At 39.7% G+C, this 23,803-nt stretch overlaps 2 protein-coding genes and 2 long non-coding RNA genes across 5 annotated transcripts; 2 read left to right on the top strand and 2 right to left on the bottom strand.

The window, feature by feature from the left end:
- Positions 1-1,447: 1,447 nt before the first annotated feature.
- LOC135239243 (uncharacterized) lies at positions 1,448-4,714 on the top strand. The gene is made up of 2 exons (XR_010325323.1): positions 1,448-1,880; positions 3,697-4,714. It is a non-coding gene; the product is annotated as an uncharacterized LOC135239243 (long non-coding RNA).
- Positions 2,543-11,828, bottom strand: il1b (interleukin 1, beta). 2 transcript variants are annotated; one of them, XM_064307774.1, is made up of 10 exons: positions 11,762-11,828; positions 11,601-11,646; positions 11,202-11,238; positions 10,785-10,974; positions 8,755-8,800; positions 8,353-8,389; positions 7,932-8,121; positions 6,157-6,315; positions 5,753-5,895; positions 2,543-5,391 (listed from the first exon to the last, which is right to left on the bottom strand). In XM_064307774.1, exons 2-10 carry the CDS (start codon positions 11,639-11,641, stop codon positions 5,149-5,151), a joined length of 1,086 nt encoding a protein of 361 aa, XP_064163844.1. In that variant the 5' UTR covers positions 11,642-11,646; positions 11,762-11,828; the 3' UTR covers positions 2,543-5,148. The 2 variants fall into 2 exon arrangements, with proteins under 2 accessions (XP_064163844.1, XP_064163843.1); XM_064307773.1 differs by lacking the exons at positions 11,601-11,646; positions 11,762-11,828 and having other exon boundaries at positions 11,202-11,315.
- A 3,248-nt stretch (positions 11,829-15,076) lies between these two features.
- LOC135239242 (uncharacterized) lies at positions 15,077-19,161 on the top strand. The gene is made up of 2 exons (XR_010325322.1): positions 15,077-15,197; positions 15,585-19,161. It is a non-coding gene; the product is annotated as an uncharacterized LOC135239242 (long non-coding RNA).
- LOC135239241 (metal transporter CNNM3-like) lies at positions 18,637-23,770 on the bottom strand. The gene is made up of 2 exons (XM_064307775.1): positions 23,093-23,770; positions 18,637-21,165 (listed from the first exon to the last, which is right to left on the bottom strand). Exons 1-2 carry the CDS (start codon positions 23,268-23,270, stop codon positions 21,116-21,118), a joined length of 228 nt encoding a protein of 75 aa, XP_064163845.1. The 5' UTR covers positions 23,271-23,770; the 3' UTR covers positions 18,637-21,115.
- Positions 23,771-23,803: the final 33 nt, after the last annotated feature.

The following is a 23,803-nucleotide window of genomic DNA, read 5'->3' as shown; positions in this document are numbered from 1 at the left end:
CTGGGTCAACTGCAGCAAGCTTTGCTGGGGCTTAAACCTCAAGTTTGTAGATCACAGAACTGCGTTGCAACAGGGACAGGTAATCCACAGATTCGAATAGATGTTCCAGTTGTATTGTAGTTTTGTGGTCCAGGGGCTTAAACCTGAGATTTAAACTCCAGCTTAGCATGACACAATTTTTCTGTAATGTTTTCAGACCTTATTGTTTACATTAGGCAGCCATGTGAAATGTGATTTTTAAAAAGCAAGAAGGTGCTAAAACTATCATGCCGTTCCCTTTGTGAGAAATTGCTGTTTGACGCTGACAATACAATGCAACTGTGGCTTTTTAAATGCACTCATGGCAAAGAAACAAAGCACACGCTGAAAAGTATATCAGCAGTGTGCTTGTATTCATTGCTCCATGAAACATCTATTTTTGCTTTCACGCGATTAATGTGAGCTAAAGTTCCAGACGTGCCTATAAAACATTCCCAGACACGCAAGATGCAACAATGACTAGTGCAAATTTACTTTGTTAAACAGCCACAGATGCAGTAGATATGTACATTACAAGCTAGTTTCTGCTGCATTATCACGCTGTTCTACATCCAGACTGGATTTGTTCTAACGGTAATAATCAGTATTGCCACAAGATAGCAGCAGAGATCAACAAAAACAACAGAAACAGATGGAGGTGCACAAGTACCAGAGCTGGCCCAACCCAGCAAGGAACATAGGCGATTGCTTTGGGCCCCGCGACCATATATATTTCATTGGCACAACTCTGGTCCTTATGCTGACAAAAGACAATAACAGACCTAAGCCTACAATCAAGAGTACATACTGAAAGCTTTTTCATAATCCTTTTTTATACAGTTCCTGCTCTAATAAAGCAATTGAACACACCTGAATTTTCAGAAACCCCTGCAAAGCCATTTGTCCCGAACATTATGGCACCCTGAAATGGAGGTGCCATGTACAAAAAGTGCTGCAGTTTTGACACTGGGAAAACAAAATGTATTAAAATGCCTTTTAATAAAAGCTGAGAATCTGCACTTCAAGCACATATGAAAACATAATGGAGCACACTGTATGTATTGTTTATAAGCGCATACCGGTGAACCGCGGGGCCTGGGAAATAGGGAGATTTTGCAAGTAAGATTTTGCGGGTCCTCCCCCAGAAAAAAATTCAAGTCATTTGTTTCCTGCATTCTGGCGATTTTTTAAGCATGAAAAGAATCACGCTGCAAAATCTAATTTAATAGCGTCTGTACAAGTTTTATAATATACCTTTGATATGCAGTGAAATAATCAGTGTTGGGGAAGCTCCTCTGAAAATGTAGTTAACTAAGCTACCAATTAGCCTACTTGAACCTGGAAGTAGTTAAACTGTAGCACTACCAATAAGAGAAAAGCAGTTTTACTCTACTAAAGCTACTTTAAAAAAGTCATTACATTGAAGCTACTTGATGATTGAATGAATGAATGAATGAATGACAGCCCTAGAAGTCATTCATTCAAACTTTCCTAATGGATTACAGATCAACTGCTCAGTCAGTCACCGGTGTAACAACTGTAGAACTGCTCCATGGATGACGGATGAGGGAAAGTTACAAATCATGGACCTGCCTGAAGCCTGTATAAATGGGCACATGGAACAACATGTGAAAATAAAACAGGAAAAAACAAAGGAGTACACTGGTGCTTGGAGAGATGACAAATCATTCGACGTCCAATCTGGTGACCTGGTGCAGATTAGGAAACCGTGTAAGGAAAGGACAACCCAAGTTTACACAACCAAGGACTGTAGAGAAAAGGAAATGTGAGGATCCTTACTTGCTGGAGGATTGGAAAATATGGAATGCCTCATGCCTTGCTGCCTTGCTGTGCTGCCAGAGGTGAGCTGCAATATGAACACTGTTAGAACCCAGCCAGAGACTGAAGACTTACCTGAGCATCATACACTACCCAGACCTGAGTCTCTGCCTAAACTTCCAACGTGATTGTACTTCACAAATCTACTCCTGGCTGCACAACAGCTGATCATGCTAGCACTTAGCAATAGCCCATAGCATCATCTTTGCAAACAGAGTTGACAATTGACACAGACTACCTAGTTATTGATCCAACTTTGTTTGAAGATGTCTAGTATTCGTGATGACTATTGTGATGATGACTTTCATTTTTCAACTGATGCTGCGGGTTACAAGTTAGAACCTACTGTAAATGTATGGATGAGGCACGTTACTGACCAAGTAAACTTACGCAGTTTGATGGAAAAAAAATAGTGCGATCACTAATAACTGCAAATAGGCAAAATGAGTAACAGGACTCTGTGAACAGCAAGTAGATATTAGTATTGACTGTCAAAGTTGTTGTCTTAAGCTAGCATGGCCTGGGAAAGCTTGGCCTAGCAGGTGGGGTAGGTTGTTACACATAAAGGAAATCAGCTGTTACACATTACATATGTTTCATGTATAGCTATAATCAACTTAAAAAAAACACACAAATTAAATCCACATGGTTACTCTAAGTACCAACCAAAAAAAAGTAAATCAAGTTGTAGTATTTTTCATATTTATTCCTTTAGAATACTGATGAAGATACAAAGATCAGCCAACAGTGGATCCAGCTGGACAGGTTGACATACATCTGAGGTGCTTGGGAGGAATATGAAATCAACTCAATCAAATAAAAATCACATAAAACCAGATTTGATTTCATATTTAACCCAATCTGTACCAGGACAGGTAGAGGAAACATGAACATGAATATATACAGTTTGTTTTAAAATGTAATCATTTTCCAAGATTTAAGGGAAGGTAAATAAAATGTTATTACTGAAGCTCTCATATGAATGGTCATTGGTAATTACATAATTTTTTCACAGCAATGCATATAAAATTAATATTAATCAAAAAAATACAAAGTAAAATAAGAATTATTTTAGTTAAAGAATTCAATATGAATTCACAATTTAATCTTATAATAATCTTTAATCTTATATAAACATATTTACATTTTGCCATATTTTGTCTAAATTATTTAACCCTCCTATTATGTTTACTGTCTCTAAAAATATGGTTACCATACTTTTTTCAGCTAGATATTTCATGACTTTTCCTAACTTCATGGGGAGAACATGGCAAACATGAAATTAACTTAAAAAATTATTTTCAATGTCCTGATGCGCACACGTTGTACGCATCTGTGTTGTTGAGGTCATTTTGACCCCAAACTCTATTGTTATATAAAACCATCATTTTGATCTTGTTTTTGTTGTGTTGGCCGAGGGCACTTTCACATTAATTTGTGTATGTGTGTGTGTGTGTGTGTGTGTGTGTGCGTGCGAGAGAGAGAGAGAGAGAGAGAGAGAAAACATAGTTCCCACGAGATCTCTGATCATTCTCGCAACATGGGGGTGGGGGCAAACTTATAATAAGGGCTGCACACACAGCCCTCTAAACCATTTCTCTTTGCATTTGTGCCTCAACTAAAGATTTTGAAAATGACCACCAGACAGAGGCGTATATTTTCTGCCACTGAGGTTCTGTCACAGATCTTGGAAGGTGAAAATGATTTAGATGAGGATATGTCTGAGACTGAGGATAATGTTGAGGAGGACCCTGACTATGTGGCATCCTCCTCTGATGATGAGAATGAAGCCTTTGTGATACCACATTCTGATCCTCCTTTTGTTTCTCAACCACCAAGAAACCCTCCTGTCATCTCTCAACCCCCAAGAAACCCCGTCATCTCTCAACCACCAAGAAACCCTCCTGTCATCTCTCAACCCCCAAGAAACCCCCGTCATCTCTCAACCACCAAGAAACCCCTGTCATCTCTCAACCACCAAGAAACCCCCATCATCTCTCAACCACCAAGAACTGACATGTTCACTTTCAAAAATGGACTACTATGGCCCAGATCCCCAGTTGAAAGACAGGGTAGACTTAGTGCTACTAATGTCATCAAAATGGTTCCAGGCCCCACCAGATATGCTAGCAGTCATGTACAAGACATAAAGTCTGCATTTGAACTCTTCATAACACCATCAATGCAAAAGGATATTCTTGAGATGACAAACTTAGAGGGGAGGCGTGTGTATGGTGACAATTGGAAAGAGCTGGACGTGACCCAATAGCAATCCTATATTGGGTTGCTTATTTTGGCAGGAGTGTACAAGTCAAAAGGTGAAGCAACAGCAAGACTTTGGAATGCTGACACTGGTAGGGCAATTTTTCCAGCCACAATGTCTCTGGAGACATTTAATGTTTTCTCCCACATTATACGCTTTCAACAGGAGCTTGCCAAACTTGCACCTATCTCGTCTGAATGAAGAACTGATTTGGGTACCTAGTTGAGGTGTTATGTTCATTTTTGATCAAAATTCAATTCTGGTGATTAATTTACTTTTTATTGGTGTTTCTTCATTATTGAATAACTGTCATATGTTACTTATTGATGTTCTGAAGTGTTTTCTGAACCTAAACATTTGAAATGTTTGACATTTTTTATATTTTTTCCTGGGGTCAAATTGACCCCGAACATAAAATGTTACTATGCTTGATAATAAAAGGTGTGTTTCTTTCCAAATGTTATTTTTCTTTTTTAATGAGCACGTAATACCAACATAAAGCCCTGCAAACACCAAAACATATTTTGTTTTCCATTTTAGGTTAATGAGTTAGATTGTACAGTCATTTGCATACTTCACAATAGTCATATAAAATCAATACTTGATGTATAAGGGGAGGATGGGGGGAGCCATGTTTTATTTACTGGGCTATTAAGATGGTCAGTAGGAAGGCCTAAAGTAGCTGAGAGAGAAACTTCGGTAACACTTTCAGTTACTATTTTGTTCTGCAGGTTTATATTGGTGGGGTCAAATTGACCCCAAACATAAAAGTTGTTAGTTAATTTGAACATAATAGGAGGGTTAAAATCTTGGACATTGTCCATGTTCTTGCTTAGAGATATACAGGCGTTGATGCATAAATAATATAAGAGCAAAGTGTTATCCCCTGGAACAGAGAATGTTACAGGCAACATTACTGCATTATATCAGTGATCCCAGGCCCATTCACTACCTTCTAAGCAATCTTAAACTTGATGTGTAAGAACCTGAGAGGTTATGAATTAAATATGCCCATAGGCTTGGTCGATTCACTCTAGCCTGAGCATGAAGGTGATCGTGCGGTTGCCCTGCTCCTGCATGGTGCACATCGCCAGAGGTGCCTCGAAGGCTGGCTCGGAGGCTGGCTCGGAGGCTGGCTCCGTGCAAATGTACCAGCCTCTGAACTTGACCGACTCGAAGGTAATTCTGGATAAGCCTTCACGTCGCTTGAAGAACAGGAAGGACGCCTTCTCTTCCTGGGAAGCGATTTCTGTCAAGTCCTGGTCCACACGCTGAGGGAGGGAAGTGAAGGAAGGGTTGAGGGGAGAACAAAAACGCACCCATTTAAAAGAATATACAGTATTTATTGCTGAGAATCTTTTCATTTCTGTCTTTTCCCTTAGATGGTGTGGGTGGATTTGGGGTAGAGAAGGAAAGGGTTGGGGGATACTGTTTTGTTGTGAAAAAATGGTTGCTGAAAATAAATTTTTATGTTAGAGGAAAGAGAGCAGCTAAGATGGCGGCAGGATCCACTTGTGAACAAATCACTGTCTGCACAGAGCTTCATAAACTTTCAATTATAACACAGAGGTTGACTGTATGTGAACATATTTAAATAAAATAGCCTGAGCATTAAAAAGGATTTGCCTTTACCTTCAACCGCAGAATAGCTCTTTCTGATCCTGACTCCATAGAACAGAACATGTAGCTGTTGGTATTGGCGATCCCCAGGGTGACGACTTGGCCTCGGTTACCAGTGCAGTAGAAAGCCATGTATGTTGATAAACTCAATTTTACTGTGTGTGTGTGTGTGTGTGAGAGAGACAGAGAGAGAGAGAGAGAAAGACATGAGACAAGGGACAGAAACACACACAGATCTTCATCAGCTGATTAACACATGATATGTCATCATATGACAAGCTTGAATTTAAATTAAGGGGGGATGGTGGTGATGTAAGTGACATTTAAAACAAATGAGTTATGAGAGAAACTGATGACAAAGGAGAAATGTGCTTGCAAACATGTCTGTGCATATTTATGGGGGACACCAAGCTTACCGATTGTCTGGTAGTACTCTTTGTCCCGTACGCTCATGGCCAGGCGGCCCTCAGCATGTAGTTTGTCTGCCCTGACCAGCGTCCTCTTCTCTCGGTCGGTTACAGAATACACGTATGTTTTGTCCCTGACAAAGGTCTGGTGACTTTGAATGGCTCCAGCTGTCCAAGTCAGGGTGGGACGAGTGGCATTTTGGGGGGGCAAAATACAATTAAGAAATACTATCAACCAACGTTTGTTTTTTATGTGAAGAGGATATATCCAAATATGTAATAACCACGGCTATCACAACCTAAACTAATTTAAAGATGAACTTACATACAGTGAATTTGTTTTTCATGATGTCAAGTTTTATTAAATGGACAACAGCTTGTGATGAAAAGTTTCAAAACCTGGACTAGTTTAGTCAATGTGTACTGGAATAGTTTAACGAATAGCCCAGCAGCAAGACCATCGTCATCATCAGTAACAGTTTCAAGATCGCCTCTCATTGGAGGTTTGTTTACTGTCAAGAATTTACCACCTCTCCAATAATTTTCACATAGTAACGATCAGCGTTGCCAGGTGTACGATAATTATTGTATCTGTACCATAATTTTACCCTCTGTACGATCAATAATGCCAAAATATGCCCAAATGTAGGTTACGATAATTTCGCCATTTCACAAAAGAGTGCCTGAATTTATTAAATTTACTAAATTCCCTGGCTGCTGATTCAGGATCCGATTTGCTTTTTCACATACAGTATACCATGAATTGTAACGTTACAACTCTCAATTATAACGATTCAATGTTTGAGTGATTGCGATTTAATTGTAGGCTATTTGACATTATCCGTAGACCAGGCTTTTTAGTGTTGGTCTCATTCATTTGAGTAGGGTCCAGGAAGTTGCCTGCTTCCACGCAGCGTATGTGGTGGGCAAATGTTTTTCTCCCCTTTGTGACCATTGGTATTGCACTCATTGGCTGAAGTATGTGAGTAGGCGTGTTAAACAAGGTTGTTATTTACACCTGTGATTTCTCTTTTTTGGCCGTGTACGATAATTTTCTTTAAAATCCGATAATTTTAAGCCTCCGGTAGGCTACGATAGTTTAATATTTCCCACCTGGCAACGATTCTTCTCGATTTGTTGGGGACCTAATAAGGATGCAACAATTTCACCCTTCTCCTGCCTTCTGTGAAATTCCACCTATGCAGAAGTAGCTTGCAAATGACCCTGACTTGATGCATGCTTTTGTGGACCCGTCGCGTTCGAGTGCCATTTTCCAGTTTGTGAATCCAGTAGAGACAAACACATTATCCTTGTCATCAGCTGCGGGATGACAGGGAAAACAAAAGCATGCATCTTACTTGATGGAGTATTCGGTCTGGACTGATAGCGGTTTGAAAGCACCTCTCCCTACCACTAATTAGTCGGCGGGGGTATGACTTTAAAAGTGGTCGACTTGCCGTGTTTCGGTTTAAGTCGTCGGCGACATTAGCAGCGCCACTGCTGCAAGGTTGACCAGCATCTTTAGCCCCGCCGCTAACGTTATCGATAGTGTTAGTAGGTCGACTGTTTTGTACATTTGTATTACTGAATTATATGGGGAATTTAAAAAAATATATAGAGAGAGAGACACTGTAGTTAATATGCAAATCGCCAGGGTGGGCCAAGCTTGTGATTGGTTGGGCCAGGCCAGGCCTAAATTCAGATGTTCAGATTTGTCAAACAAATAAAATAACGTTAAAGTAACAGGAGCTGACAGGGACGACAGGGGCGGCAGTTGTGCTTACCCTCGAGTAAACTCTCCATCATGCCGATCAGCAGCTTGTTGTCAACGCAGTCGGTGCCCATCAGCATTTGCCAATGCTTCAACCTATTCAGGGCGATGATGGTGTCGGCGACTTGGCGCATGCACGGCCGCCGCGACACCTTCACTTCCACTGCGTCGTCGCTGCGCACGTCTTCACTCACGGCTTCTCCCTACTCCAAATATAACTTATTTAGGACTTAACATGTTTTCACAATTAACACTAAAATGAGTTCGAAGTTCGAACGTGGTTTTGATTATGGATAAATAAATTCAGGCATAGCCTAAACAGTATATGTGTGTATATATTTTGCCCTTAATTGACATTTCACCAATGTTGTATTTCACCAATTATTGCACTTTCCGGTTAAATACAGATAGCTTAAAAGGTTGCGTTGTCTCACCTTAACCTCGGCAGGGCAGTCTGTGCCAAATGTCATGCTGTCAAGCGTTTGAGAGTTATGGAAACCAAACCAATGATACAGCAATTAAAAAACAGTTTTCCAGCTAAGCAGTTACACAGAGAAATATCTCTAAACAAGTGTAATTATACAATAGCCATATGGATGTATATCTAAATAACACCAATAAGTAGTGCAATTCTAACGATGACAAATGGAAATAAGAAACGCCAATAACGGCATAAACGGAAGCGCCGTGTAGGCTATGCAGACCTATTTATGTATGTGGCAGTCGTTTTATCAGTTGACGCAGTAAGATTATTTGATTATCTGATTTTTCATCGGTCACTCATGATACATTTGAATATCATGAACCGTCTTCTAAAGTGGGGATCCAAATCTTACCTGTCCAATGCCAGTGACAATTCAAAATCAGCGTCGGACATTGTGTCTAAAATAAGAAGACAAGAAGGTCAGATCCACGGCGTTAAACGCGAAAAAACGTACTACAAATGAAGTAGGCCTAGGCTACGCGTAGGCTACAAATAAAAAGTAGCATGCTATACCTGCAAGATTTGTACAAATAAATTTGTCCTTCTTGTTCAGCGTCTGACAGCTTGTGAGGTGTATGCTGTAAATGCTTATTCATAGCTATAGCCACAGACAGGCCAGGGGAAATTCCCTTGCATTATTGATTGTAGGGCGAGCGGATGGCAGAAGTTTTCATAGCATGGAGACTATCCTTTACTATTGTGTGTTGTGGATCGCAGTCATAATTAACATAAAAGAAATAACTGAGGAGTAAACAAGTTTAAGAAACTATTATTTGTATGAGGCTACTAAGTGATCTGGTACAGCAGATGGTCTATATCACGTATCTAATAAACCTATTGGCCGATATCCTTAGTCAGCCAGTGTGGCATTACATTAAGTAGTGTGAGGGCTAGTGACGATACGCCAGCCAAGCTTATAATTATACGGTTGACCAGCATCTTTAGCCCCGCCGATAACGTTATCGATAGCATTACTATATCGACGGTTTTGTACATTTGTATTACTGAATTATATGGGGAATTAAAAAAAAATATATAGAGAGAGACACTGTAGTTAATATGCAAATTGCCAGGGTGGGCCAAGCTTGTGATTGGTTGGGCCAGGCCCAACCTGGCCCAACTGTGGAGCTGGGCCTGCTGGTGACTGCTAGAGGTGGGGTTCTGCACATCCAGCATCATTTGATCTGTGGAGGCCAGGATCAAGGGAGGGTCAGCCACACATTTTTCCAACCACTCCGTCCAAAACAAATTCCCCTTTAGGACAGTATATATTTGACTTCATTGTATTTTATCTTGCTTTGACTTATGTTTAGGTCCACCAGTTTGTCTCCCCTTGTTCTCTTGCTTCAGTCCTCCACCAGCTAGATGTTGTACAGGGGCATGATATGTCTTGTTATTAAAAATGAGAACAGTTTTATAACATTTGACTTGCACAAAACAATCAAATCAAAACAATTAATGAATAATTGAACTAATTAACAAATCATGGTCTTCAATCGAATCTTAAGCCTTAAGTAGAATCAGGTGTCTTAGTGCTGGGCAAAACCTAAAAACTGCACCCGTACCATTTTTTGATAAAATTGGACACCCCTGCTTTACATGGATGTGTTTTTTTTTTTACTGCAGTGATACTGGTCCTGGAGAGCCACAGAGTCTGCTGGTTTTTTCCTTAAGATCAATGACCAATTCAGACCAAAGAAACCAGGTGACCTGAGTTAACTGTGCAATCAACTGCTTTAATTGATCATTCACTGTGCTAGTCAAACGTGGAGTAACACAGCGGATCCTGTGGCTCTCCAGGACCAGGAGTGTGGACCACTTGCTCAAAGACATGCTTTTAATAGCATTTAAGCTTCCATCCACGTTCACTTTCCTTCCTCAGTTTCCCCATATTAGATCAACTAATTGCTTATAAATTTCCCAATTATAAACTCAATTGTATGAATAGTCACTTACCTGTGTAGTTGGAGTGTCTATGGGGACCCCTTGAGGATAACCATTGAAATACAAGTTTAAATCCCTACAGGTCACATGGTGGAGACAAACTGGTAGCCCTACTTATATTATGATATCTATTTTATTGTATCTTATCTGACTTTATTTTGTCTTGTATCTTCTCATTATATTTGATCTTAATGTTTATTTGCAGCTGCACCTGTCTGAGTTCTGCGGATATTTTGCTGATATGCAACTGGAGGGGTGGCTCCTGACATCATGTATCTGGTGAGGGAAAATAAACCTTTCCAAAGCTTTTAGATTTAGCCTGACTTGCAAACTCCATACCCTAAATTCAGATGTTCAGATTTGTCAGACAAATAAAATAACGTTAAAGTAACTAAGACAGGAGCTGACAGGGACGACAGGGGCGGCAGTTGTGCTTACCCTCGAGTAAACTCTCCATCATGCCGATCAGCAGCTTGTTGTCAACGCAGTTGGTGCCCATCAGCATTTGCCTATGCTTCAGCCTATTCAGGGCGATGATGGTGTCGGCGACTTGGCGCATGCACAGCCGCCGCGACACCTTCACTTCCACCGCGTCGTCGCTGCGCACGTCTTCACTCACGGCTTCTCCCTACTCCAAATATAACTTATTTAGGACTTAACATGTTTTCACAATTAACACTAAAATGAGTTCGAAGTTCGAACGTGGTTTTGATTATGGATAAATAAATTCAGGCATAGCCTATACAGTATAGGTGTGTATATATTTTGCCCTTGACGTTTCACCAATGTTGTATTTCACCAATTATTGCACTTTCCTGTTAAATACGGATAGCTTAAAAGGTTGCGTTGTCTCACCTTAACCTCGGCAGGGCAGTCTGTGCCAAATGTCATGCTGTCAAGCGTTTGAGAGTTATGGAAACCAAACCAATGATACATCAATTAAAAAACAGTTTTCCACCTAAGCAGTTACACAGAGAAATATCTCTAAACAAGTGTAATTATACAATAGCCATATGGATGTATATCTAAATAACACCGATAAGTAGTACAATTCTAACGATGACAAATGGAAATAAACGCCAATAACGGCATAAACGGAAGCGCCGTGTAGGCTATGCAGACCTAATTATGTATGTGGCAGTCGTTTTATCAGTTGGCGCAGTAAGATTATTTGATTATCTGATTTTTCATCGGTCACTCATGATACATTTGAATATCATGAACCGTCTTCTAAAGTGGGGATCCAAATCTTACCTGTCCAATGCCAGTGACAATTCAAAATCAGCGTCGGACATTGTGTCTAAAATAAGAAGACAAGAAAGTCAGATCCACGGCGTTAAACCCGAAAAAACGTACTATAAATTAAGTAGGCCTAGGCTACGCATAGGCTACAAATAAAAAGTAGCATGCTATACCTGCAAGATTTGTATATGCAGGAAACAAATTTGTCCTTCTTGTTCAGCGTCTGACGGCTTGTGAGGTGTATGCTGTAAACGCTTATTTATAGCTATAGCCACAGACAGGCCAGGGGAAATTCCCTTGCATTAATAATCGTAGGGCGAGCGGATGGGAGAGGTTTTCATAGCATGGAGACTATCCTTTACTATTGTGTGTTGTGGATCGCAGTCGTAATTAACATAAAATAAATAACTGAGGAGTAAACAAGTTTAAGAAACTATTATTTGTATGAGGCTACTAAGTGGTCTGGTACAAAGCAGATGGTCTATATCACGTATCTAATAAACCTATTGGCCGATATCCTTAGTCAGCCAGTGTGGCATGACATTAAGTAGTGTGAGGGCTAGTGACGATACGCCAGCCAAGCTTATAATTATATTTTGTTTGTATACAAACTATTTTGTGATCACGAGCACAAGGGATTCTCTTTATCCATGTAAGATAAAAATTAACTGCAAAAGGACTTTAGCACACAGGTGGGGGCCATAAATGCCTAAAGGATGAGACCTGCAGCTAGGAAGGCAATCAATAGTGCAGCCCCAGCTACAAGAAGGTTGGGGACCGTCTGGAATCTGCCACATGTGGAACCCATGTAAATTTGTGGTTTTCCGCTACATTACCAGCAAACTGGGACTCTGCTGATGAACTCTGCAGTGACGTGCAGACTTTCTCTGACAGTGGTTGAGGGTGGAAAAACCTTTCGTCACTATTACCAGTGGTATGTTGCAAGCAGTGGTATGTTGAAGGCAGATTGATTACTTTTGTATTCTTTTTTAAAAGTTGAAGAAAATGCTTCCCTCCTCCTCCCCCCACCACTTGTAAAGAGCATTACAAGTCATGCGCAGGCTCATGAACTGGACTTCATGTGTTCAAATGTGTTTTGAAGTTGTTCCAATGACCTTCAGTATGCGCTTATTGTACGTTACTTTGGATAAAAGTGTCTGCCAAATAGATGTAGATGTAAAGTAATGTAATCTTCTGAATGTAATGTAACACACTGTCATGCAACATATGGCCCTGTATGCCCTGGGCAATATAATATAATATAATATAATATAATATAATATAATATAATATAATATAATATAATATAATATAATATAATATAATATAATATAATATAATATAATAAGCTCAAAGTGTTGTGCAACACATAATAAGGTTATGTCAACCCAAGACACTCTATGGAAAGAGATTGAGGTGTGAGACTGGTTTCTTGCTATATGGTTCTGCAAGGTTTTAGCCAGCATTAGATTACAGGTCATTGGTTCAGTCAGCTTGAATCACTGCTTCCATTCGGAGCTCCACCATACATGATTTGTATGAGGAACTAACCAACCATATCACACTTCACAGTGTCAACACAGTCAACACAGACTCATGTGATAAAGCTAGGAGCCTGGCAAGTGCGGCTACAACGTAAAATGATTAATGTTAATTCAGCACTCTCAGTTTATATGAGTCAATGAGAATCAAATTTACGGTGGCTCTGAAGTGCAAAACACAAAAACAAAAAGAAAACACAAAAACAAAAACTTTCAGCCCTGAGGTGCAGATGCAACATACAAAAACAAAAACGTGCAGCCCTGAAGTGTAGCCCTGGAGCAGCAATGAGGTGCAAAACACACACATACAAAAACAAGCAGCCCTGAGGTGCAGATGAAACATACAAAAACAAAAAGGAGTAGTCCAAAACTGCAAAACATTTGCTCCTCAGGGCTGCTCGTTTTTGTTTGTTTGTGTTTTCCACTTCTGGACCACTGCTTGTCCACCTGCCCAAGACTTAGCTCAGACGTATTCATTTGGCTTACTTCGGTAGAAGCAGTTCTCAGTGAAACCGTTCACAAATTAAACTCTGTGGATGTTTATGAGTATTATACCTATCTTTGGCATTATATCTGGAAAGAGATTTCCACTTACACTTACCCAGATAGTACTCTTGATAAGTGGAAACATACTTTAATTAGATTTTTGGTTGAACTGGCCCTTTAATGTGATGTGTATAATAAACACTGCACCTGTAACCACAGAATCATTCCTAATCTAGGTCATTTCCTGTTGCATATGTGGTCAAAGCTGATAATATGTTTGCATTGAAAGTGGAAAGACATGGTGGTTAAAATATTCTCAGCCTCTAAACCAAGCCTGTAACCCAGGCGCGTGAAATTCTGTGTAAAATTCCCCATTTAAGAACTTTTTGCTAAGCGATAAAATAATGAAAAGCTTTTTCTGTTTTGCGATTAAAGTTCGCATTCACAAATGGCCGAGAAATTCTTTTAAATGACTTGCAAAAATAAAAAATAAAAAATGTAAAAGCCTGTGCTGTAATTGACTTGCTTTCTCCCTTGGCCAAATGTCAGGTTTTCAGTGGGTGGGGTTAGCTGGGTATTAGTTAGGCCTACACAACATAAATCTTAAGTCCAGTGAAATCTTTTCTACATGTAAATTATGCTCTTTCCACTTTTGCGGAGGTAAGGCAAGCTAAGTTAAAAATGCCAAAGCATTGCCCCTTCTCTGAATGCAGAGAAAGTAATAGGCATTTTTCTTTTCACAAAAATGAAGGTGCACAGGCAATGGGTTTTATTTCTGGAGCCCACAGGCACTGCAATATTAAAATAACCCATAGAATTAATAGTTCCCATTTTCGCCTGGAACTTGTCGCAGAATGCAGTGGATCGGTAAGTAGCCCAACCAACAGCTAGTGACAATTAAATAGATTTCAAGCGTAGATGTGTGGAATCAAATACTTAATTTGGGTGTAATGTCCAAAGTTTGAGACTGCTATAGAGTCTAATATTAGTGTACCGCTCCTGGCCCCTAATAATATTAACAAAGGCAGGGCCCTGAGTTCTTTTTATACTTCTCGAAATAGTATTCTCTTTACTTCTTTTTGTTTTGTTTTGTTTATTCCTTGGGTCCCCTAAATAAGCCGGTAAGTATCTACACCTTACTTATTTACCTTTACCATGAATGCACTTTCACTTTAAAGTGAGAAAGAGTCCAACACTAACATTTCCCTTTTTTGCTTCACAGGTATAGGATGCCCTCAGGTAAGTACTTTTCACCTAGTACTTTTTCACCCCTCTGCACAGGTAAGCATAGTCTAAATTACACAGCTTATCATGTAAGTAAAACACTTAAAATATCTGGTAAGAATATGGACCATAAACACACTCAACTCAAGTAAGTCTGAAAAAATATAGTAATATTTACCTTAAAAAATATAGATGCATTAACATAAAGTTTGTCCTCTTATCTGTTTTTTTCTCTTTCTTACAGGAAATAAGATTATAGGTTACTCTACAGGGTTGGAGTCCTGATCTTGCCTTCCCTCATATGTTTTCCACTTTTATTGTGGAATTGTACCCAACTCTGATGCCAATAGTCAACATGGTAAGAGCAAACAATGCCATTAGACTTTGAGAGATTCAGAGTGCTGTTATACAAGATGATGGCGTCTTTCAGAACATTGCCTCTGTGAGTCTCACCATAGACAGGGTGTTAAAAAGGCATGCAAAGTCAATGAAACAACTCTACAGGTTTTCATTTGGGGGTGAAGGACCTATGACACCTATATGTTCAGATAAGGCCAAATAGTAATGTATGTCGTTTCAATATGTATATATTGAGAAGTATAATTTCAGAACAATAGAGTATATTTTCAGACCATGTAAAAATGTGGGATATAGATGTGCTGTTACAGTACACTGAGTTCTTTGGCATGGTGTCCTACACTGTTTGGGTTTGATATGAACTACTTTGCTTTTCTGTATTTTACAGAGGGTGATGGAGCTGAATGCAATGACACCCCACACAAATTTGTGTATGTGGACGAGGCAGGATTCAACCTGAACAAATTTAGATGACAGGAACATCATACCCTAGCCAATGTGGATGTGCCAGGCCAGTATGGGGGTAACATAACAACGTGTGCTACAATCTCAGAGTATTGCATAATTCAACATGTTCAGACCATTGGACCCTACAACACAACCCATCTTGTTTATTTCTTGGGGGGACTTTGCAAGCTGCTCATCCCTGAGAATGAGAGGGGAGTGGTGAGGCTCGACTTGCCAAATTATGTGGTAATCTGGGTCAATGTCAGTTTTCACTGTTCCAGACTTTTGCCCGGGAATGGTTTGCTGTGTTCCTACCACCCTGTTCACCTTTCCTCAGTCCAACTGAGGAATTCTTCTCAGCATGCAGGTGGAAGGTGTATGATGGCCAGCTCCATAACCAGTTGTCTTTACTCAAAGCAATGGATGCTGGTTGTGAGGACATCACACCTGAGGATTGCTGAGGGTGGCTGCGACATACAAGGTTTTTCCCTCTGTGTCTTGAGAGGCAAGACATCAGGTGTGATGGCAACACTTTCTTTGAATGGTCCTCTCTGAGAGTTATATAAAACCTCCATAAGCACTACATACCCACTTCTTAAGCACTATATAGACAGTCATTGGTGCTTATGTCAATAACTGCTGATAGTATGCAACACTTAGTATGCCATGGTGGTGTCACTTTCTGCATCAGTTGTGACATACAGTAACACACCATAAGCCTATTTCCAGTTTTTTGACATAAGGATATAGAAATGTTTCGGTACCACTTATGAATGTGTTTGTACTGATTATGAAGGTGAGTACATTGCTGCACATAGTTGCAATGTTTTTGGTGCATACTACCATAGAAATGGACAAGATGGCGAAACATTTGCAAGATGGCAAGAAATAGTCCTTTTACAAACCTAAAAAATTTCCAGAACAAGTTCTGACCCCTACCACCAGACAGAAATATCTTGAAATTAGTCAATTTTGTTTGAAATCATTTTTGTGTTTTTCTGGAGAGAGGGGAGGAAGGAGATCTTTCAAAATGACTGCCCTCAATGGGAAATTCCTCAAGTAAATACCCATTCTACCACAAAGCGTTCATGTCATAAAAAAATACTCTGTATGATTCAATAATGGAAAAGAGCAATATCAGGTGATATCACATGATAATCATAATGTCTATCTATGAAGTCACTGAACAAACAAAAACAGTCACTATGCTGTATGTTCATGTAGCTGAAGGAAGTGAAACTTTTTTCCAACACAAAAAATGCTTTCAGCATATTTAGTTTGAATTCTCCTTTTTAGTGAACAAGAATATATGTACTCAAAGAACAGCTGACGTCCATCAGCTGAAGTCCAATTTTCCAATTATTTTGTCTGAATTTTTTACCAAATTTTTATATGCGATCATCTGCCACCTACTGGCCAAAGAATGGAAAGTATCTTCCTCTTTCACACAGGCCTCGCTTCCATGCATCCTGCCTGAAGCATGACTCCGTACCCTTGGCCCTGGAGAACTGCAGGGCCTGCGTTTTTTATCTTCATTTTGTTACTCAGCACTTAATTTATCCTTACAGCAGTTTAATACAGCGCTAAATCACATCACTTGTTTACTGGGTCTGAATCGGTTGCCGATTCTCAGGTGAAAACAAAAACCAGCTGACCCTGCAGCTCCCCATGTATGCTAGTATTCGTTACCGCTAAATCTCATGAACCAACAGTACATTCCAGGAAGAGTAAATGTCCCATATTCATATCATAATGGTTTCATTTAAAAAAAAAAAAAAAATACTATACACAAATGATTCCTTTAGGAAGAGGTCACATTTTTTCAATAGTTTCACTTGTAGACAGACAGGTGAAATCATTAGGTCCTAACAGCTGAAAGCATTGTTTTATTTATTTATGTTGTGGAATTCACTGTTCCAAAATTAGTTTAAGGAAAAATACAGAAGAATGTCTCCAACAATCTGGACTGATTCAAGAACGCACACACAAGGGGTACCCAGCAGAGGTGGAAAATCCAGGTTTGGAAAGTCCTTCCCAGTATTTTGTTCCAATCACCTGGATTTGCTCATTAGCACAATTCTTCAACCAGGAGGTAGAACTAATTGTTGAGATCCGCTGGAGTTCATGGGTGAAAATACATCGGAGGATTTTTTGACTCCTGGACTTTCCACCTGTAGTACCCAGGACCGAGATTGAGTTCCTTTGTTTTTTAAAAAATTGAATCTAGTCACTATGTATGTGCATTATTTAATTGAAAACCAATGCACATTTGATCATCTAAATTGTTGTTTTAACGCCATGAGGGATTAAAAAATATTTCTGAGTTACTCTAATTCTCAGTGTCTCAGGTCTGGCCAAAAGTGCTCAGTGCAGTCAAACTACTCAGGTTTTGTTAATGCTTGGATTACACTTCATTTGTTATTCGTTTTCATGAATGTTTTTGTCTTTTAAAAATAGGGCTGTAATTCCTTCATGGATCACCTGATATGGATGTAAGTAGCCTAAAATTAAAGCCGACAGTCTACAATTTAACTGCATATTCATTGTTTTTCAAATCCATTGTGCTGGAGTACAGAGCCAAAACAAACAAAAATGTGTCACTGTCCAAATACTTTGATTGCACTGAATATCATTTTTACCACGTCGCTTAATTGCTCTTTATACTTATGTATTTTTGTTGTGAAGTGCTTTGAGCTTCAACTCATTGTATGAAAAATGCACAGTACAAACACTATTAACCATATGCAAAAATTAACACTGATAATCCACTTGTGAAATTTAGGTTTGACCCAAACCGACAAGAGGCCCTCCAGTGTGGAGTATGACCTCATTATGTACGGCTAAGTCAAACGGCATTTGCGGTAAAAATGAGGAAGTGTCCAGAGCGGATCTTTTTTTGACACGGTATGTCTGTTTCCCTTGTCTGTCATTTTAGCTTTGCCAGAAGTGGGCAAAAATGGTGCCATAAATAATGAGTATAAGCAAAGACTGAGTATGTTCGTTGAGTTTGTTTATTCCCTATGAAATACCATTCAGTTTACCATGAAATAATTTGATGCAATGGTTTATACACACAGGACTTCTAAAATTCTAGAAAAATCTACAACAAAAGACATATATTCTAAAACAAAGGAAGAAATGGGTAGAAAACAAGACCTAGACCTAGATTTTTCCCTGGTAACAGTATTATGTTCTTGTACCTGAAAAACAAGTATTATCTACCATCTATTAGCATCTTCAATATATATTCTCTATTATACATAGTGTGTGTATATTTATATATTAATATACAGTAATCTCTACCACCTCCAACCCCCATCATTTATTCAACTAAGTAATAGTAGCACAATAAAGGATTATTCATTTACAGTGTACATTCATTCTTTTGTTACAATATAAATGCACTTTTACAGCAGGGCAAACAATACAATTTATTTAAACGGCTGAAAAATATTTACGTGGAATCACAAAGTTAATCATTCCTGTTAGTACTTGTCATTATTGTCAATAAATCTAAGTATCTTGAGGAAAAAGGGCCAGTTTTAAAATGGTATCCTGAACAAAACTGTTTTAAACAGCAAATAAGTCCAAAGAAGTCTCTGTGGCTCTCCAGTTTTAAAAAAATGATGAAGAATACAAATTTTCAGAATATGTCCTTAACCTGCACATGCAGTCACACATTTTAATAGTAAAATATTTTCCTGAAGGCATTCTCTAAGACTCAATACTGACTGACGAGAACTGTTTAGAAACCTGTTCCTTCTCTGTATGTATGCACGCAGGCACGCACGCACACACACACACACTCACACAGTCTGTGGTTTGCACACCAAAATACAATAATGTAAGCTGGAATGTTCATTTAAAATAAAATTGAAACCTATTGGGTTCACAAGAGTGGAAAAAAAGGGAGCTGGGAACAAAAAGCATCACTGAATGACAGTCTTCTCCATCCTGTTGGCCAAACTCAAGCTGAGTGAGCTTGGTCCAATTGGCACACATTTGTGTAATACAGTTTTTCTTTTTATTCTAATGTGGAGACACACTGGCCTGATCTAGTCTGCAGCACACAAAAAGAGTTGCAGAATAAAAAGAGATGGAGAGAGAAAGAATAGCTGAGAAGCAAACAACTTTTGAAAAATAATTTGTTTTTCTTTCACTTTGATGGTGGTGGCACGCTTCTGTTCACAGTACTTCTGCATCATTACGGTTAGGCACCAAACACTGCTAATATAGTTTGGTAAAAAAGTGTGCTCTTGTATATGTGTGAATGTGTGTGTGTGTGTGTACACGTTGGTGTGCAACTGACAAAAGAGCCGGTCAAGCAGCAATAGAGGGTAGCCAATCTGGACGTACCGTATCATCAATACAACGAAAAAATAAAAATTAAACCAATTATAGTGCACAGGATAAATTTTTTTTGTGCAAATCTGCCATTTGACCGTAGTCTTCTTGTGCATCTCCTCAAATGGACGGATACACAGACAGACAGACAGACACATTTCCACACTGGCACAGAGAGGGCATGGCTGAGTGGCAATCCAAATTTCCAGACAACACTGCAAGCAGTTCTCCCTGAATCAAACACTGATCGTAGATAGACAGACACGCATGCACTCACATGCACAGGATAAACAAGGCCCAGAGGCCTGTTATCTTAGGAATGACTTTGGCACTGCCCGGCGGACAAAACGTGCATGTTCTAGCACAGCACTACAAAGACCCAGTACAAACCACACACACCTGGCTGAGAGGACTGGGTGTGAACACAAACACGCACACAGACACACATACGCAGACACACATTGGCCACATTACCTAAAGCTGCATTACAAATTGTGCAGATGGTGGTGAAGTGGTGGAGGTGCTACGCTTCTCTGAGAAGTGACAAGACAAGACAAGAAAATTCACTTGTACTTTCATGTCCTCCATTATGGGTCAGCTGACAGCTTTGTGCACAAGTAATTTTGAAAAATCTTTTTTTTGTTGGGGTGAAAAAACAAATCCATTCTATGCAAGTGGCACACAAAGGTCATGTCTGAGAAGCAGGAACAAGCAAACCGCATGTTTTATACTGCCTGAATTATGATACAAAGAAAGCAAACACACACACACACACACACTCTCCCTCATGTATTTTGTGTATATATGTATGTATGTAAGGTTTACACAGATGTGGCAGAAGGGTGGCCTTAAGCCCCTCCCCCTCCACTGGGTAGCCACGCCCACTGCTAAGCAATGCATTTAAGCCATCGCCTGCACCAGTCTCTAAGTCCCAGTCCTGGCTCAGTTACAATGATCCAGAAAATAATTTTGTTAAAAAGAAAATTCTGATTCTTAAAAAAAAACATCATCTTGATAAAAGTTACTCATAAACTAGATGGCAAAAGTTACAAAAAATGAGTTAAATTAATAATAATAATAATAATAATAATAATAATAATAATAATAATGAAACTGCAAATCCCCCCTCTATCCGTGAGTTTCACCTCCAGCCACAGGCTCCATGCTCTTGCTCGCACCTGCAGGTTACAGCAAAACAGCCGGTTAAAACTGGCAGAGGCTGAGCTGCTACAAACAACATGCTAGGGCACGATAAGGTGCCTGACACATCCTGTACAGTAATGTAGATAAGCGGGCAGGAAACCCTGGTCCTGGAGCAATTTTTTTGGCCGATACTCCTTTCCAATCCCCTAACAGGATTAATCATTAGGCTTACTGACAGCAGGTGACCGCCTGCTACAGGTATCACCATTCAGACTCAGACGTAATTATCCATCAAACTATGCAACTGAGCTTGGATGGGGGAAAAAACTAAAACATAAAGGTCTCTTGCACTCTAGGAACAGGGATTCCTAACGCTGAGGCACACAACCGACATGTCTTTTCATGTTGGCAGACAACATATGCATGAAGTGCATCAGAGAAATATGATCCGACACCAAACTCACAGCCCTCTGGCACCATGGCTTCGGTATAAAAAGGAACAGACAGGAGAAAATATAATTACTCAAAATATCACAAAGGGAGAGAGAAAGAGAGAGAAAGTGTGTGTGTGTGTGTGTGTGTGTGTGTGTGCGCGCATGCTCAGTCTTCACTATACCCACCCATAATACACCTCAGTTGGGCCACTGAGATATATCGCTTTAATGGAATGTTATGTCTAGTGCTGGACCAACAGCAATGCGTGTTATTCTCTGAGGCCTACAGCCCACAAAATCGACATTTTTATGTGGCAAAGACACATTTGTCAATAGACCATGGACTGTGCAGCGATGCGCCATGTCTACTACGGACTGAGTCCACACAACGTAACAAAGCGCAGGACAGATATGGATGAATATTTCAACTGGAACACTCAGCGTGCTTGACAGAGCAAACAAAGGTAGCATTTACCTCAGTAGTTCTCAATTTTATCAAAAAAGGAAAAGTGAACAGGGAATTCTATGGGTGATCAGACCAAAGGGAGAGAGGGAAAGGGTGTGGGAAGAGAAACAAGAGGAGAAAAAAAGAGAAAGGGAAGAAAAAAAGAGAGAAAACAGTCTTAGTTCAGCTGAAGAAAGGAAGGGTGCAAAACTTAAAGATTTTTAAGTAACATAATCTTTTTTCCCCCCCTTTCATTCTTTGATCAGGACCTGATCAAACTGTTGCTCTGTCTAAGGAAAGCAATAATTTTATAGAATTATATATTCCTGTTTTTCATTTCAAGTTCTGTATCATTTCAACTGTATTATTTTGTATACCCTTGATACCAACAACATTTGCTGCTGCATAAATTCCACACAGTAGAAAATAATAACCAAACCTCGGTGAAAATAATTTTCACCCTTCAGACCCTTTAGAAACCAGTAAAATCCCTGCAGTTTCCTGATAATTTTAAAAGACATTTTAATCAGTATTCACAAAAAAATATTTATTAATACGACTGTATGTTTTGGCTATTGCAAAGGCAAAAATAAAACCCATACACGTATTATGCTTTCAATGTTAGAAACTTAATGTATGGATGGACAATGTTTCCTCTGCTGAAAAAGTTGTCTGTGGGTGGCTGGGTGGCCCATTCAATTCAAGCACCACGTTGCGGTGCATGTATGAGCCTCACAACCTCATTGTGCGTTTCAGAGCAGAACCGGGGACATGCGTAAATACAGTTGCAGACGATTGGCCATTTTAAATTGGTGTGGAAATTGGACATGTTCAGTACCAAAAAAAAAAAAAAAAAGGCGGGTACCAAATACACACACACACACATATATATATATATATAAATAAAACAAAAGGTTGTCTGCATACAGTAAGTGTAAAACACTGGGAGCACAGTGTAAGGGCTTTCTTACTTTGTTAGTTTGTCGACCTAACACCTTACCCTGTCTCTCTCTCTCTCTCTCTCTCTCTCATTCTGTAATTCTCTAACTCTCTAAGTGACCTCCCCATCCCCAGCCCCCATACCTGGGTTGGTGTTCCTCTCATTTAGCAGCTTGGTCTGGCTGTTGGGCAGGACTTTAATTTCGGGGGGGTCAGGGCTCTGAGCCACACGGGAAGCCATCACGGCGTTGAGGTACTGCAGGCGTGTCACCTGGGAGGGGGTGGGGGGGGTGATCAGGGTCTCATACACAGGCTGCATCATTACACTCCCACACTGGGGTCAATATCAAATATTAAAGAAGTCAAATATTACATAAAGTAAAAAAATGAAATTAATATTACATATATGTAAATTATATCATTTTCCCCCTTTAAGATGTTTACATTTACATATTTATAAAACATGTATGAACTGGTAATATTACTATCACTGTAATTTTCGGTGTACTAAATATGTTTCTAGCACACAAGATCCTGCTTTAGAGATGTTGGTTGGTGGTTTTGGATGCTGCATGTTTCATGTTGGCTGTGTCTGTGGTTGTGGATGCTGCATGTTTCATGTTGGCTGAGCCTGTGGTTTTTGATGCTGCGTTTCATGTTGGCTGTGTCTGTGGTTGTGGATGCTGCATGTTTCATGTTGGCTGTGTCTGTGGTTTTGGATGCTGCATGTTTCATGTTGGCTGTGTCTGTGGTAGTGGATGCTGCATGTTTCATGTTGGCCGCGTCTGTGGTAGTGGATGCTGCATGTTCCATGTTGGCTGTCTGTGGTATGGATGCTGCATGTCATGTGGCGCC

The sequence above is a fragment of the Anguilla rostrata genome, chromosome 14 (genome assembly GCF_018555375.3).
Source record: "Anguilla rostrata isolate EN2019 chromosome 14, ASM1855537v3, whole genome shotgun sequence".
Lineage (NCBI taxonomy): Eukaryota > Metazoa > Chordata > Actinopteri > Anguilliformes > Anguillidae > Anguilla > Anguilla rostrata.
The sequence above is the reverse complement of the archived record's forward strand: the minus strand, read 5'-3'. Positions and strand labels throughout refer to the sequence as shown.

What these genes read in the sequence shown, in the direction of transcription:
- il1b (XM_064307773.1), bottom strand. Translation starts at nt 11,282, where the DNA reads ATGTATCATTGGTTTGGTTTCCATAACTCTCAAACGCTTGACAGCATG. An exon ending in TTGTCACTGGCATTGGACAG is followed by an intron (nt 8,390 to 8,754) that starts GTAAGATTTGGA and finishes AACGCTTGACAG; the next exon opens with CATGACATTTGGCACAGACT. An exon ending in ACTGCCCTGCCGAGGTTAAG is followed by an intron (nt 8,122 to 8,352) that starts GTGAGACAACGC and finishes TATTTGGAGTAG; the next exon opens with GGAGAAGCCGTGAGTGAAGA.
- LOC135239241 (XM_064307775.1), bottom strand. Translation starts at nt 23,270, where the DNA reads ATGATGCAGCCTGTGTATGAGACCCTGATCACCCCCCCCACCCCCTCC. An exon ending in TGAGAGGAACACCAACCCAG is followed by an intron (nt 21,166 to 23,092) that starts GTATGGGGGCTG and finishes TGTAACCTGCAG; the next exon opens with GTGCGAGCAAGAGCATGGAG.